Source organism: Kwoniella dendrophila, chromosome 4, assembly GCF_036810415.1.
Source record: "Kwoniella dendrophila CBS 6074 chromosome 4, complete sequence".
Taxonomy (NCBI): Eukaryota; Fungi; Basidiomycota; class Tremellomycetes; order Tremellales; family Cryptococcaceae; genus Kwoniella; species Kwoniella dendrophila.
In genome coordinates this window covers 1,909,897-1,923,899 of record NC_089479.1, presented here as the reverse complement: position 1 = coordinate 1,923,899, position 14,003 = coordinate 1,909,897, and the positions used below count along the sequence as shown (strand labels likewise).

The 14,003-nt window shown below is 41.3% G+C and overlaps 5 protein-coding genes across 5 annotated transcripts; 2 read left to right on the top strand and 3 right to left on the bottom strand.

Moving 5' to 3' along the window:
* Positions 1-44: 44 nt before the first annotated feature.
* Positions 45-2,139, bottom strand: L201_003800 (uncharacterized protein; the record flags this gene model as incomplete). The annotated part of the gene is made up of 3 exons (XM_066219551.1): positions 45-665; positions 736-1,748; positions 1,845-2,139. 3 exons carry the CDS (start codon positions 2,137-2,139, stop codon positions 45-47), a joined length of 1,929 nt encoding a protein of 642 aa, XP_066075648.1.
* A 796-nt stretch (positions 2,140-2,935) lies between these two features.
* On the top strand, positions 2,936-5,285 carry L201_003799 (uncharacterized protein; the record flags this gene model as incomplete). Its single annotated transcript, XM_066219550.1, has 9 exons — positions 2,936-3,052; positions 3,202-3,270; positions 3,345-3,559; positions 3,618-3,782; positions 3,854-3,939; positions 3,995-4,410; positions 4,471-4,539; positions 4,599-4,968; positions 5,050-5,285. The coding sequence occupies 9 exons, from the start codon at positions 2,936-2,938 to the stop codon at positions 5,283-5,285; spliced, it is 1,743 nt and encodes a 580-aa protein (XP_066075647.1).
* A 648-nt stretch (positions 5,286-5,933) lies between these two features.
* On the top strand, positions 5,934-7,285 carry L201_003798 (uncharacterized protein; the record flags this gene model as incomplete). Its single annotated transcript, XM_066219549.1, has 7 exons — positions 5,934-5,994; positions 6,063-6,073; positions 6,136-6,276; positions 6,344-6,666; positions 6,738-6,789; positions 6,846-7,053; positions 7,128-7,285. The coding sequence occupies 7 exons, from the start codon at positions 5,934-5,936 to the stop codon at positions 7,283-7,285; spliced, it is 954 nt and encodes a 317-aa protein (XP_066075646.1).
* A 1,441-nt stretch (positions 7,286-8,726) lies between these two features.
* On the bottom strand, positions 8,727-10,983 carry L201_003797 (uncharacterized protein; the record flags this gene model as incomplete). The annotated part of the gene is made up of 10 exons (XM_066219548.1): positions 8,727-8,904; positions 8,965-9,160; positions 9,220-9,336; positions 9,385-9,589; positions 9,650-9,990; positions 10,044-10,113; positions 10,176-10,399; positions 10,465-10,556; positions 10,610-10,790; positions 10,851-10,983. 10 exons carry the CDS (start codon positions 10,981-10,983, stop codon positions 8,727-8,729), a joined length of 1,737 nt encoding a protein of 578 aa, XP_066075645.1.
* Positions 10,984-12,537: 1,554 nt separating this feature from the next.
* L201_003796 (uncharacterized protein) lies at positions 12,538-13,930 on the bottom strand (the record flags this gene model as incomplete). Its single annotated transcript, XM_066219547.1, has 5 exons — positions 12,538-12,656; positions 12,717-13,107; positions 13,170-13,349; positions 13,426-13,684; positions 13,755-13,930. 5 exons carry the CDS (start codon positions 13,928-13,930, stop codon positions 12,538-12,540), a joined length of 1,125 nt encoding a protein of 374 aa, XP_066075644.1.
* Between the last annotated feature and the right edge of the window lie 73 nt (positions 13,931-14,003).

Here is a 14,003-nt window from a genome sequence, read left to right as displayed (position 1 = left end):
AAATATCGTTATATATCATCTAAATATTGTCCAAACTACTGTACCTATTTAGTGTATCTTTCACCTGCAACACCTTCAAGAAGGGCTTTGATTCTAAGAGCTACTCTCTTGGAGTGGTATCTACCATGTTGAAGAGTACCAACCATAATCCAGAGGTTTGGTACACCGCAATCTTTCCAAGCAGAGTTTAATTCACCTTCTTCGTCCATACCCCAGATTGGATTGACTCTGTCAGCGATTTCATCACCTAATGTTTTTCTGACTGAATCGATTGTGTTAGAGAAACCAGTTGCGAATACAACTAAATCATATTCTCTTTCTCTGTCACCATTCAAGTAAACTTTGTCTTCGGTGAAATGGTCAATCCAACCTTGTTCTACTTTAATAGATCCATCGATGATGTGTTTACAAGCACCAGCATCAAAGTAGAATCCACCGTTCTTGGTGTAACCTAAAGTTTGTACACCGGTACCTCTTTGACCTTTGTATGTTTTGAAACCTCTGGCTTCCATACCTTCAAGTAAAGGTCCGTCCAAAGATACAAGTTCATCACAAAGTCTTCGACCAAGTTCTTCACCTGGACCTACAGGCATAGAATAGGCCAATCGGTCGGCAACATCAAGATCAGGTCGTTTACCTTCTTTAGGGATGTATGCACCCAACATCTATAAAGAGGAAACCAGAAAAGATTAGTCGCGTTCGAATCAAATCGATAGGATTGAGAATATAACTTACTCTTGGTACAGAATTGGTGAGTGACATGATGTATGTAGCGGATCTTTGTAAAATAGTAACATCGATGCCTCTTCTAGCGAAATCGTATGCGGTATCGAAACCGGAAGATGAAGTTCCAACAACTAAAACCTTTTTACCAACCCATGCCCTTGAAGAATCATGTTCAGTCGAATGTCTAAGGGTACCTTTGAATTTTTCGGATCCTGGTACGACTGGAGTCATTGGTACACCAGCTAATGAAGTAGCCATGACGACGTGCTTAGGGTGAAGAGTTCGTTTGCCTTTTGATCCTCTATCAATATCAAGGGTGAAGGTACCATCTTCATTTTGATGACATTTGGTGACTGAAGAACTACACCAAGCGTGGAGTTCCATAGCACTAGCATACCATTCAAGATAATCACCTAATTTGGCAGCTGGAGTGTAGATTGGCCAGTGTTCTGGGTAAGGCATGTAAGGGAAGTGATCAGCCCAGTGAGGGAAATGTAAAGAAAGAGCTTCGTATCGTTGTCTCCAGTTATCACCAATTCTAGCATTTCTTTCAATCATTAAGGCGGGGGTACCAAGGGCTTTCAATCGAGCGGCCATCATAAGACCATTGTGACCACCACCAATGATAATTACTTGAGGTTCGGCCCCCTCGAATTCAGTATCGATATCCCTTTGAGTGTTCCATGAAACGTCACCAACCATGTGACCATCTCTGTTTGGAAGTTCAGGGAAACCGTTGACACCTTCGATAGCGGTGTGAAGGGTCCAAACTTTGAGACCTTGTTTAGTGAGAACAAAATTGGCTACTGCTGAAGCGGTAACTTTGTTGGTTGTAATTGAGATATGAGCTTGAGCAAAGTGTAAATCGTCATATGGTTTTTCTAATGATGGTGATGGGGTAATTAATTTGACTTCAGTTACTGGAGTTTTTGGTAGTATGTCGGTAGCAGCTGATTTGATTTTCTCTTGACCATTGAAAGTTCGGTATTCCCATGTAAAAGAAACCTTATCTCTCCATGTACCTGAAGATTAGGGAAAACTTTTCGAGTCAGAAAACTGGATTTCTCAACAATAAGAACAAAAGATCCAAAATCAGAGTTTTTCATATAATGACTCACCATTTTCAATGAACAAAGAAGCGAATTTTTCTGCATCGCTTGATTTTAATGCAGGAGCGAATTCATCATTTACAAATTTAGTTACTAAAGCAACGATATCCACATCTTTTTCAAAATCTGTACCTAAAGATTCTAACGTAGGTAAAGGTGCATTGTGTTTAAATTTATACATGAAATCATCTCCAACACCAGCATGAGCTTTAGGTTGGCTCGATTGTTGAGCAGCCTTGAGGTTGGCTACGTTTTGGGTTGTGGATGCAGTGGCGGAAGATTCTGAAAGAGCGATTGGGGCCATTTTTTATAGAGTTGAGAGCAGTTTAATGTAAGGGGAAAGTATAGATCGAACGAAAATAGGGAATATTGATTGATCTTTTGATTTTGTGGAAGATTTTTAGATTTCATTTTATACGATTCAAGCATTCAAATAGTCCAACAATTTGTACATTCGTCTGAAATATTGTTCACCATCTTCGCCTAAGATGTATTGATTGATCCGTGATTTCCGACAAAACTAAACTGATAAAGAAGAGTTATCCGTCCCGCCACGGAGATCATAGCTAGAACGGATATATTTCAATCGCTTGAAAGGAAAAGACCCGACGTTTCTCAATCATGTTGCAAAAGTAATGTTACATAACATGACGTTTTAGGGCGATTTACCTGAGTCCATCTAAATCCATGAGTGCGGGTTAATTTGTAACAAATCGGCAACTGCTGAAAAAGTTTCCGAGATCAAGTCATACTGATGATACTTGCCGCAACCATAACACATATTTGCGAAAAAAATTGCCCTTTCTAGAAGGTGGGTTGATTATTCAGTGATTTGAAACCTTGGCAACTTTACCGAACCGAAGTACAGAAAATTTTAGGTCTACTATCGCAAGTTCAGGTTACCTACCATATTGATCGAGAACGGATACTAAGACCCATGGAACCCCTCAACACACTCGGTATCTTTTGTGTTTATATTTCTGCTTGCAAATAGTTGAAACAGACATTTGAGGTATTTCGACTTTTTCTTCTTCTTTTCCCGTTTGAAATTACGCACAACAAGCAATCAGTGTTCAATTTTTTTCAAAGCAAAAGCCAAAATGTCCAAGGATAATCACGAAATAATCGATATGGAGCACGCAGTGGTAGAACAACCAAAATCAAAGAAGACCAAAAAACGAGAAGGTGATGAAGCTGATTTCTCCCTCGCAATGATCGTAAGCATTCCATCCGTTTTCCTGCACCAAAAAGGAAGAACCAAAAAAAAAAAATACACCACAAGGAAATTTACGTAATTGATTGGTGAAAAAAGTGAAGATCATAACCTTTAACTGACTTTTTCCCTCCCACCGTTAACGATCATCAGGATGAAAATTTGGTCCGAGCCGAGAATGAAGACAAGCTTACAGTATACTTGTGTTTCCTTATTGCTGCGGTGAGAACCATCTCCCCCAGAAATTTTGCAATCATGGAATGAAAAAGACTGATAGGGCCATTACAATTGCATAGGCTGCTATAGCTGGATTCTTATTTGGGTACGATACTGCTGTTGTTGGTGTGGCGCTTCCGTTAATCGGAAATGACCTGGGAAAGACCTTATCAGCCTCCGATCAAGAAATCATCACTGCCGGCACCACTATTGGTGCGATATTTGGCTCGGCCATCTTGGGTGCATTTGCAGATAAATGGGGACGAAAATGGTGTATAACCATTGCTGATGCTTTGTAGGTCTGACTTGCTATTTCCAGCCATTATGATTACTGACGCTAATTTACACTGCAGCTTCACCGTTGGTGCGATCTTGATTGCTTCAAGTTATTCACTTGCTCAAATTATTGTTGGTCGACTTATACTTGGAGTTGGTGTAGGAGGTGCAGCTGTCATCGCTCCTTTATATATTACCGAGCTTGCTCCAACAGCTGTCCGAGGTCGATGTATCGGTGTCAAGTAAGTTTTTTGAAACAAATCAGAAACATGTCATGTAATCACTTAGAGCACCGCTCATTGGTTATGTACAGCGCCCTTTTCATTCCTGTGGGCCAAGTAGTCGCCGACGGAATTGGTGCAGGTGTTCAAAACATGAAGCACGGATGGAGATTCCTATGTAAGTGCCTCATCAAATTGACTGGTATCATTCCTGCTAACTTTTCTCACTTCAGTCGCTCTCGGTGTCGTTCCATCCATGATTCAACTTTGTCTCATGCACTGGTTACCTGAATCACCTAGAGTATCAATTTTGAAAGGAAAAACCGAACAAGCTAGAGCAGCAATGCGAAAGGTATATCAAGATGCACCTGAAGCTCAAATTGACTTCAAAATTAGAGTTGCTGAAGAATACGTTGCTGCCACTACCAAACTTCAAAGGGATCTCACATTTTCTCAAAGAGTATCTAAGATTTGGAAGACAAAAGCATATAGAAGACCAATTATCACTGTTGCTGGTTTACAATTTTTTGGTCAACTTACAGGTTTCAATGCATTATTATATTACGCAGGTACTCTGTTTGGCCTCTTAGGTCTTTCTAATCCTGCTTTAGGTGGATTGATTCCTGCAGGAGTCAACGCTCTCTTCTTAGTAAGTCTTTCTTGGTAGTGTTTGCGTTGTTTGTTTAGAAAGCTAAAACGAGTTTTACAGTTCATCGGTATGTGTCTGGTCGACCGTGTCGGACGAAGAGGATTGTTAGTCTGGTGTGTACCTGTCATGGTTAGTCATCACATCACTCAAACGTAGCAGCAATCCTCTAATTTTGGTATTTAAAACAGATCGCAGGTCTTGTATGGTGTGTTGTCGGATTCTACTATATGTGTAAACCTACCGGCGGACTTTTAGACACATCTTATACTTACAGTACCACCAACATTGGCGTTGTTATCGGTGGTATCGTTTTCTTTGTTATGGGTTATGGTGCCTCTTATTCCCATTTAATCTGGTATCAGTCCGAATTCTTAGCTCTTGAGATTCGTGCTGCTGGTTCAGCTATTGCCACTACCACTTGTTGGATTGCCAATTTAGTGGTTTCAGTATCATATTTATCGGAATTAGAAACCTTAACACCCGCAGGTACTTATGGGTTGTATCTTGGTTTTGTAACTGTTGGTTATGTTTTCGTACTTTTCTGCTTTCCTGAATCGAGTAAGTAGCGTGTGTTCTCTTTTGACAGTCTGAATAAGTCTCACTTTGTGTATGCTGACGTTATTTATAATACCTTATCAGAGGGTTTATCCATCGATGAAATTGCTCAAGTTTTCCATGACGGTTTTGGAATTAAGAAATCTGTTGAAATGAGAGCTGAAAAAGATCGACTCCGTGCTAAATGGGACAAAGAGAATGAAAACACAAGTGTCCATGATATGGCTCGTAAAGCCAAAGAAACAGCTCATTTAGAATTTTCCCAAAGACCCACAAGAGGTTTCAGAGATGATCTTGACTCGATCGCTGAAACTGTCTAAGAAGTATATTATATATAAACAGTTGGCAAACAACTTGACGAGAGGGATTACTTCCTGATCTTAGGATATAGATATATACACAAGAATTTTCGATCTTCAAGATATCCTTGAATAGGGGAAGGAAGGTGTGGAAGCCAGGTGAGGGGTAGATGATTTGAACCTGTCCTATACATTATACAAATAAGTCAGATAGATCAAGTTTTCCGTAATATAGAAGACAGCAATTAGACATTATAGACGATTTCATTGTTTCTGTAGCTATAGCCAAAATCTGACATGCATATTCTGCTACGTTACAAATCCCATTCTGTTCAGCCACGTGAAGATTTTGTCAATAATCTCCTGAACAAGTACTTTGTCTACGAAATGCTTTGATTTTAAGCCATAAACAAACGCAAAGGTTGGCTAAATGATAATTGACGGTAGTTGTGTCCGGAAACTACGGTATACCCGTTTTCGCCGTGGTGGGTTGGAGTCAAACGATCCGGACCGGGGAAAAAACCCAGAACACTCTTTCGGTCACGCTGTTTGATATCACTCCTGCAACCAAAAAAGCTTTCGAAATAAATATTGCATTGTTTCAACTTTAAATGACCGCTTAATACCTATTACGCCGACTTGATCAAATTAGAGAAGAGTTGCAAGGAAATGGTTAGAAAATTCACTGTAAACGAACCTCTGCTAAAGATTGGTTGCACTTTAGGAGAAGGTGAGCGGTCATGAAGTCTTACGTAATACAACCGTTCATCAGCTGAACTAATTCTTTATTCTTCTTAGGCTGCGTTTGGGTAAGTGTAGAATGATGAAAGAAGGTAGCACAGGTAGCCTGATTTCATATCAATGATACAAGGACACTCGAACACAAAGACTGTACTTTGTAGATATCGATCAGTACAAGATCTATACTTATGAACCCACTTCCGGTGTTTATGGCTATCAAACGTTCAGTAACAAAATTGGGTCGATATCAACTGTAGAAGCTGGAACAGGAGTGAGTTTCAAGTCATACCAACAAAAAACAAGTTGATGTACCTGCCTCTAACCGTTTCATGTTGCAGTTGATTGTAGATATAGATACTGGTTTCGCTTACGTACCATTCGAGACATCATTGCCTTTCCCACCTGATAACACCCAAAAGGAATTGAAACATATTCCAATCGACATCACCTTGAACAAGGAAGAAAAACGTTTCAATGAAGGAACAACAGATCCTGCTGGTAGATTTTTATCAGGTACCATGGGTTTAGAGATTGGTACCTCAGACGGCCGAATGTTCGCTTTACAAGCAAAGAAAGATGGTAAAGGTCTCGAAGCACCTTTGATTCTGGATAATATCACTTGTACAAATGGTATGGGATGGACGGCTGATGCAAAAACTATGTGAGTACTTTTTTTCCCTTTGTACCACACGAGCCAAAATCATATACTCAAATCCCCTCATAATATCACAGGTATTTCAGTGATAGTTGGCTTAGAGAAATTGCAGTTTTCGATTACAATCTTGTGAGTAATATTGATGAGTTACTTTTCTCAAGCTAACAGAGTTGTGTACCGTTTAGGAAAAGGGTGAAATGAGTAACAGAAGAGTTTTCTCTGCTATAAATGAATCTTACGGATGGCCGGATGGAATGTGTACTGACGCAGAAGGCGGAGTTTGGTCAGCTCGATGGCAAAATGGTACTGTTATCAGATTCACTCCAGATGGAGAAATTGATGTCATTGTGGAATTCCCAAAAGCATGGCATATGACTTGCTGTATCTTTGGTGGTGAGTTGTATTGCTCATTGTGAGGTTATATCATTACTGTCTCGGCATTGTTTGACCACTGGTTGTGTGATTAGGTCCAAATTTAGATGAACTCTATGTTACCTCTGCAAGTTCAGACTACATTGGTGAAGATTTACCTGAAAGATGTGATGGAGGACATCTCTTTGTGGTCAAAGGTCTGGGTTACAAGGGTGTAGAAAGAAACAGATTTGTAGGACCTTTGCCTTGTTGATTCGATGCATTACACTTGCTACGTCAAGTTCGTGCGTTGCCTGTCTTGAAGCACGAGAAAGAAATGTCGATATCAGTCATCACGATATGTTCGAAAGTCAAAAATGAGTCGAATGGTTGCCACTCGAGCCACCTGTTTTTGTATTTCTCACCCAATCTCCGTTTCCGTTTCCAATTTTATCATGTACACTTTTCGGTGATAACCAGATGCCGTCAAACTACCAAGTATCACAGGAACGTGTCTTGGATGCAAGCAAGGTCACATTTCGACATCGATCTTGTGCAATTATTCCTTAGTGATTGGGTGCTTGAAGGAACGCTGCTAGCCGTTCATAAGCTCGTTAAAAAAGAAACAGGACCTGCATCCAATTCCATTGCGAACGTCAATGAGCTGCGAACTGATCTACCGAACATAGCTTGACCACGCAACCCAGTAAAACCAGCATCCACTACATTTCAGCTTGATTAAGCACTCACCGAACAGTTTCCTGCTGTCCCGCAGATACTGTATTATGCTGTAGTTGGCAAAAACCGCTATTGTCCTGGGTCTGGACAAACTACCATAAGTACCCCAGAGTTATGCACTTTGAGAGGGGCTACGCAAGACCCATTGACGCCATCACTTGATTGAATTTACAATGAGAGAGAGATGTACGTCTGCAAAGGGAGATTGACTTGCTTTGTGCATCATGCAGGGGCTGTACGATATGGAAGTGCCACAAATTAGAGCAGAGCGTCAATCTTGCTCCAACAGAATGAAGTTCTGCGAATAACAATACCACTTCACCAAATTGGGCGGTCATACGGAGGCATGTTCATACGCATTCAGGTTTTCTGGTTTGACTGAATTGACCAAGTCTTCAGGACGAAAGCAATGTTATGTGAATCTCTCGAACAAGGTCTTCCTCATATCGGTATCTCTCGAAGGGGATATGTGTATATTGTGTTAACTCCAATATGAGAAGAGGAGTTCAAAGGGGAGACGCTACTGTTTTCGCACACAGATCGTCAAGACACTAGCAACAATCGCAGAGAGGATAAGTCAAAATAGACCAGAAACCGCCTGAAAAACTGATTCTGATACCCTCGTTCCCTTGATTACTTTAACAAAACTGCAAGCTGATCCCTTGAAAATCAAAAGGCGAATGTAAGGAGTTGAGCAACTCGAGCCGTATCAGGTTAAATACATGCTAACTGACAAAACAGACTCTCGCTGCTACATTCAAATAGATCAATTTTTTGTGATTTTCCATTCCCAACGTTTTTCATACACTAATAATTAAGCTGTGACATAACGTATGTGACTAAACAGCCAGAATTGCGATTCCTTCTTTCTCTCCATTTCCGTTTTCTTGGTTTTTACAACACCTTCACTTGACTTGAACCAGGCTTGGAAGTCACGTACCATCACAGAACATGATAAAGCCTTGAATTGTCGATTTCTAGGCAGTCACGGTGTATTCTTGATGGATATCTCGGACTTTTTTGTCCTCAACATCACCCCTAGTGTCGTTTTGTGCAACACCGCAGATGATAGCGAAAATCTCCTGAGTAGCAATAGCATTCTCTTGTGAGGCATGTGTGCCGAAAATCTCGTCCATTTGCTCCAAGGTTCTCCCCCTAGGATACTGGGTATCAGCTTCTTCCGGTTTATGCCAGAGTCAATACTTTGTGACTTACCGAGTTTCTGGTACGAAAAAGATGGTGTAAACCAAAGACATAGCAGCAAAAGCTCCAAAGAAGATGAAAGTTCCGTAAGAAATACTTTGAATCATTGGTGGAGTAATAAGACCAATGATAAAATTATTGAACCAATTTGAACAGGTTGTGATGGCAACGCCTTTTGCTCTGTGGGCGGAATCGTGAACCTCGGCAGCTGTTGCGTTGATAATTACCTTAGCCAAGATTACAATCTAAACAGACTTGATAACTTACGCATTGACCAAGGGATCGGAGCCCAACCGAAACCGTAAGTGACCATGAAAATGAAGATGAATGCTACTCCAGCCTTGGCTTGAGATGGGTAGGCAGGCCAGTTATGTTGGTATCGTCCTAGTCAAGGTTTTAGCAGAATTACTAAGAACTAGGTAGAAAACTTACCGATCATTCCTGCCACCACAACATGCGAGATAGTCATACCGATAGCTCCGTATATAAGGATTGGTTTTCTACCCACCCGATCGGTGACAAAGAAAGCGACAGTAACGGCACCAAGTTGAACGATGTTTAGGATACCAGAGAGCGTGATTTGCATCTCAGAATCGAGACCGAGGGTTTCAAAAAGGGTTGGAGAGTAGTAAATAAGCTATAGTGACAGATCGTAATTAGCGCCAGTGTTCTGAGCAAACGTGACGGTGCTACTCACAGCATTGATTCCGACGAATTGCTGAAAAAACATAAGCATTATACCGATTTGGGTTTTTCGGAAGAATTTTGGCTTAAACATATCAGCCCAAGTTGCTGCTTCAAGCTTGATTTGTTGACCGAAACTGTCGCCTTGGAGGTTGGGATGAGCTTCCACAGCGACTTCTCTGTTACGAACGGCTTCGGCTCGGATTGCGATCCATTCAGCTTGGACCCGAGGGTCAGATGCGGGCAACCTTCTCAAGGTCATCAAAGAGGTCAAAGATTCTTCGTCTCGACCTTTAAAAGCCAGCCACCGTGGCGAGTAAGGCAATCTCCACAATGCAGCAGCCAGAAGCACACCTGTATTGGTCATCAGTCAAAGACACGACTTCAAAACAGATTGAGAAGCTTACAAGGAGCCATTTGGATCGTAAACGGTAATCGGAATGCCCAATCTCCGATCATGTTCCTAGTAGCGTAAGTCTAACATCGATTCACGGAATTTGTCAACAACATCCAAGGTATATACAAAACAAGAGGCTTACGATATAAAACATGACCACGATACCGAACACAATAGTCCAGGCTTCCAATACAAGCAGAGCGCCTCGAATATTGGGTGGAGAAATTTCCGAAATATACATTGGTGCACAGGAGGATAAGATACCGATACCGATACCACCAATGAATCGACCAACGACCAATTGTGCGAACTGATAGGCAGCTGCTTGAAGGATACTTCCAGCGACGAACCAAAGCATACCAAAACCTGAGAAGCGCAATCATTTTCAGCCGACGCACAATCCGGATGACCGCTGCACAAATCTGGCTCACCAATCGCCCATTTCCTGGAATATTTGTCTGCCAAAAATCCAGCTTGAATAGCCCCAAGGAACGCTCCCAACTCCAAGAGTGCTGTCATGACACTGCATAGACGTTAGCTTGAATTAAAAGTCAATTTCGTGTGCAAATCCCCTACCCTTTGTTTAGACCAGCAGCAGAAGTTACAGTTTTATCGGTCTCGGGAAATTGAGTTAAAAACTGTTTCATGGTCAAGACGATAGAAACAATACCCTGATCAAAACCGAAAAGCAGACCACCCAAGCAAGCAGAAACAGCAGCAGCAAGAACCAGAGGATTCTTAAAGAGCTCCAGGAAACCTAAAGTGATAAGCTAATTTAGTAACTTGTTCTGTCCTTCCGATTTCAATCAAAACCTACCACTTCCTCCTAGAGCTGTCGCGAGTGCTTGTGGGTCATTGATGTAGGTGATAGTGTCTGGATGCAGTTGCACTCCGAGACTTTCCAAAGCCGGAATCTCCTCTCGAGACGGCGCGTGTTGGAACTTTGACATGCTTAAGGATTGTATAGTCGACTTGTTTTGTTCAGAATAGTTGTCCAGGTGTACTTCTCGAACAGAATGATCAAATATGATCTTGATGGGAGCAGTCGTCTTGGTACAGATATCGAAGACATATATATGAAAAAAGGCGGTCATCAGGTCTCCAACAGCCACCTGTGGGCCACCAGTGATGAACATGAAGACCCCAAGGGAAACGGGGGAAGCGGAATCACCGGGGGAACTGACACCTTATGAAATTATTTTGCATATCTTGGCAACTGGTTTCCAGCAACAAATTACAATTTCAAAAGGGTTTTGAGTTATAAACTGTCGGCCGAATTCGATTTATAAGAAAGCTTTCCAAATCCCTTGAAATTTAGACGATGTTCGCATTAGTCTATCGCGAGACTATGTCTAGTAGATCTCGCATATGCATTGAAGCGCACTATAGTTGTGGTCTGGATCATACATCAAGATTCAAGCAGGTCTGACCATTTTTTTCGGTAGTTATATTCCCCTGGCATCTTGTCCTGGGCATGAAGGGATTTCTGATGACCGGCGGTTCAGACATCATTTCAAAACACATATAGCTCAAGCACAGCCTTTTTGCCAAGACCCTCTGTGAGACTTGCGTTTTTGGAACAGGACGTTTCCCTGTTTCGATAACCCTCTGCTGGCGCCATGACGTCAAAAGGTTCATGGAGATTTGAGAACCTCGGTCATCTCGAGAACAGATTTAGTAATGAATGGCATGTCCGGGACTACGGTCCAGGTAAGTAACGCAAGTTCATTTAACATAACGTCACAACCAGACGGATGAAAATGCTAGCGGAATCAAGTCAGTACTTGAAATCAAGGTCAGATAAGCTCGATCAACACAATACAAGTTTTCGTAGTCACATATCCCCCACATTGTTCTTTTCTTTGCCTTATGCATATTAGACCCATTCATTTCATTTTTTGCGATTTTGCGGTATGTCCGTGAACTGTTTCGAATTTCGGAACTTGCTATCTTGAAGTAGAATAGCTAAAATATGAGCGCATTCATCTGCTAATGAGCTGTTCATATTCATGCATATTGGCAATGTTCGATGGTAAAGCATAGTCAACCACAGGTGAGAGAAAAGTATCTGCAGAGGAGTAGAAATCAGGTAACGTGAGCAGAGGTCGAACAGGTTTCTACTCAGTGCCTTAAGTGAGCTGCTTATTAGGCTGATACAATAAAATATCTATTCTCCGCACCCTTTGGAATGTATCACCAAATGAGCTGGACTCCACCTAAAAATAGCTTACAAATGGTTAATTCGATGAAATGAATGGGCATTATATACACATTCTACAAGATCTTTTGTTTTTCGCACCTTCAAAGGTCACGTTTGGGGTCAAATGTGGCAGATGTTGATGAGAAATACATAGATATAGACTTCATTGATCGTGACTGGTTGATACTGTAATACAACACGCATATCTCAGTGGAAAATTCGCACGTTGCCATACAGTGCCCATACTATTCGGTGCATATTTGTTTGCGTTTTGTCAAACGGACTCATACAAACACGGGTACATCTAAAAAATACCCTTGATATGTTTTAGTGATTTAGCAGCAGCATCACTGTAGATCTGAGGGATATTCGCATCTTCTTTCTCCATCGAAATAGCCTCAAAGAATTCGAACATGATTGGCCCTTTTGAATAACCCAAGCATTAATAAGTTTCTCTTTTGTCGGTAACAAAGACGGACTTACCATTAAATCCAGTGGCAATGATCGTTTTGAGGCAATCGGCAACTCTGGCATTTCCATAATCCGCTTCGGTGTTGACTTGTCTACCAGCATCTCTACCTATAAAAGGAACAGGTCTACCACAAATAGCCCAAACAAATCTATCACCTCTAGGGGATTGTGCTTTTTCTGCCCATTCATCAAATGGTGATCCTTTACCAAGTGGTATAACAGGTTTTAAACATTCTGATAATTCGACATAGAAAATCTTTTCTCCAGGTATTTTAGACATACGTTCAAGCATTTCATCAAATTGCTGATCTGTATAACCTTCACCCGTTCTAACTTTATATCCATAATCAGGTGATAACGGGAATTGAGCGGTATCTAAACATAATCCAAGGTTTGGATGGTCCTTATCAAAAAATCATAAACTTCAGTCTGGTCCGATGAGGAAGCAGCGTTCGCAGTACTTACAGCCATTTGAACCAATTTCCAGGTTTCTTCCCAGCTGCCTAATCTATCACCGAAACACCAGGATTCGTAGGCTATCTTTACAGGTGGATTGAGCTTAGATGCAAAATCGGCCAACCAGTAAAGGTCCTTTGCGATTTTTTCATATGAAGCATTCGCATCTACTTTATCTTCAGAACCAACCTATCGTCGAATGTACAAAAGAGTCAAAGATCAGGGCTCAGAAATTGTTTTGGCGATTGTAGTAAAGGCAACTTACTTGTATCTGCTCAACTCCAACTTTTGAGCATAAAGTAAGCCACTTCTCTGCTTTTTGCTTTGCCCATGATTCTCGGGAAGAACCCGCTGGCCAACCTTCGAATTGATTCAAAGGTTGTAACATCAAAACTTTAAGACCATATTTACTGGCTAGGGCTTTAAGATCATCTGCTTTTCTATACATAGCATCCCAAATCTCTGCATCAGATGGATCAGGTTCTCCACCTTCGCCATATTCTTCAGGACAACTTGAAGGGGGACTATACAGCCAAAAAACCTGATAAGTGTGGGAAGGCCTGGGAACAAGAAGAAGTTGATTTATTCACATACAGATCAGGACATTCCTGTCTTAACCAATCCATATAACCGGCAAATCCAACTTCGGTATATTCGAAGCCTGATTTCTGAAGAGCTGCAAATTTGGCTTCAAGAGTATGACTAGGATGCATACCCAATGATGCAGCTGCTACTCCGAATCGGTAAGAATCTAATTTTCCAGTCGACATGGTTTTTGTCAATTGTGATGTTTTGGGGGCAAGAAACTGATAAGAGGGATTCGTCAGAGTACAAGAACTATGA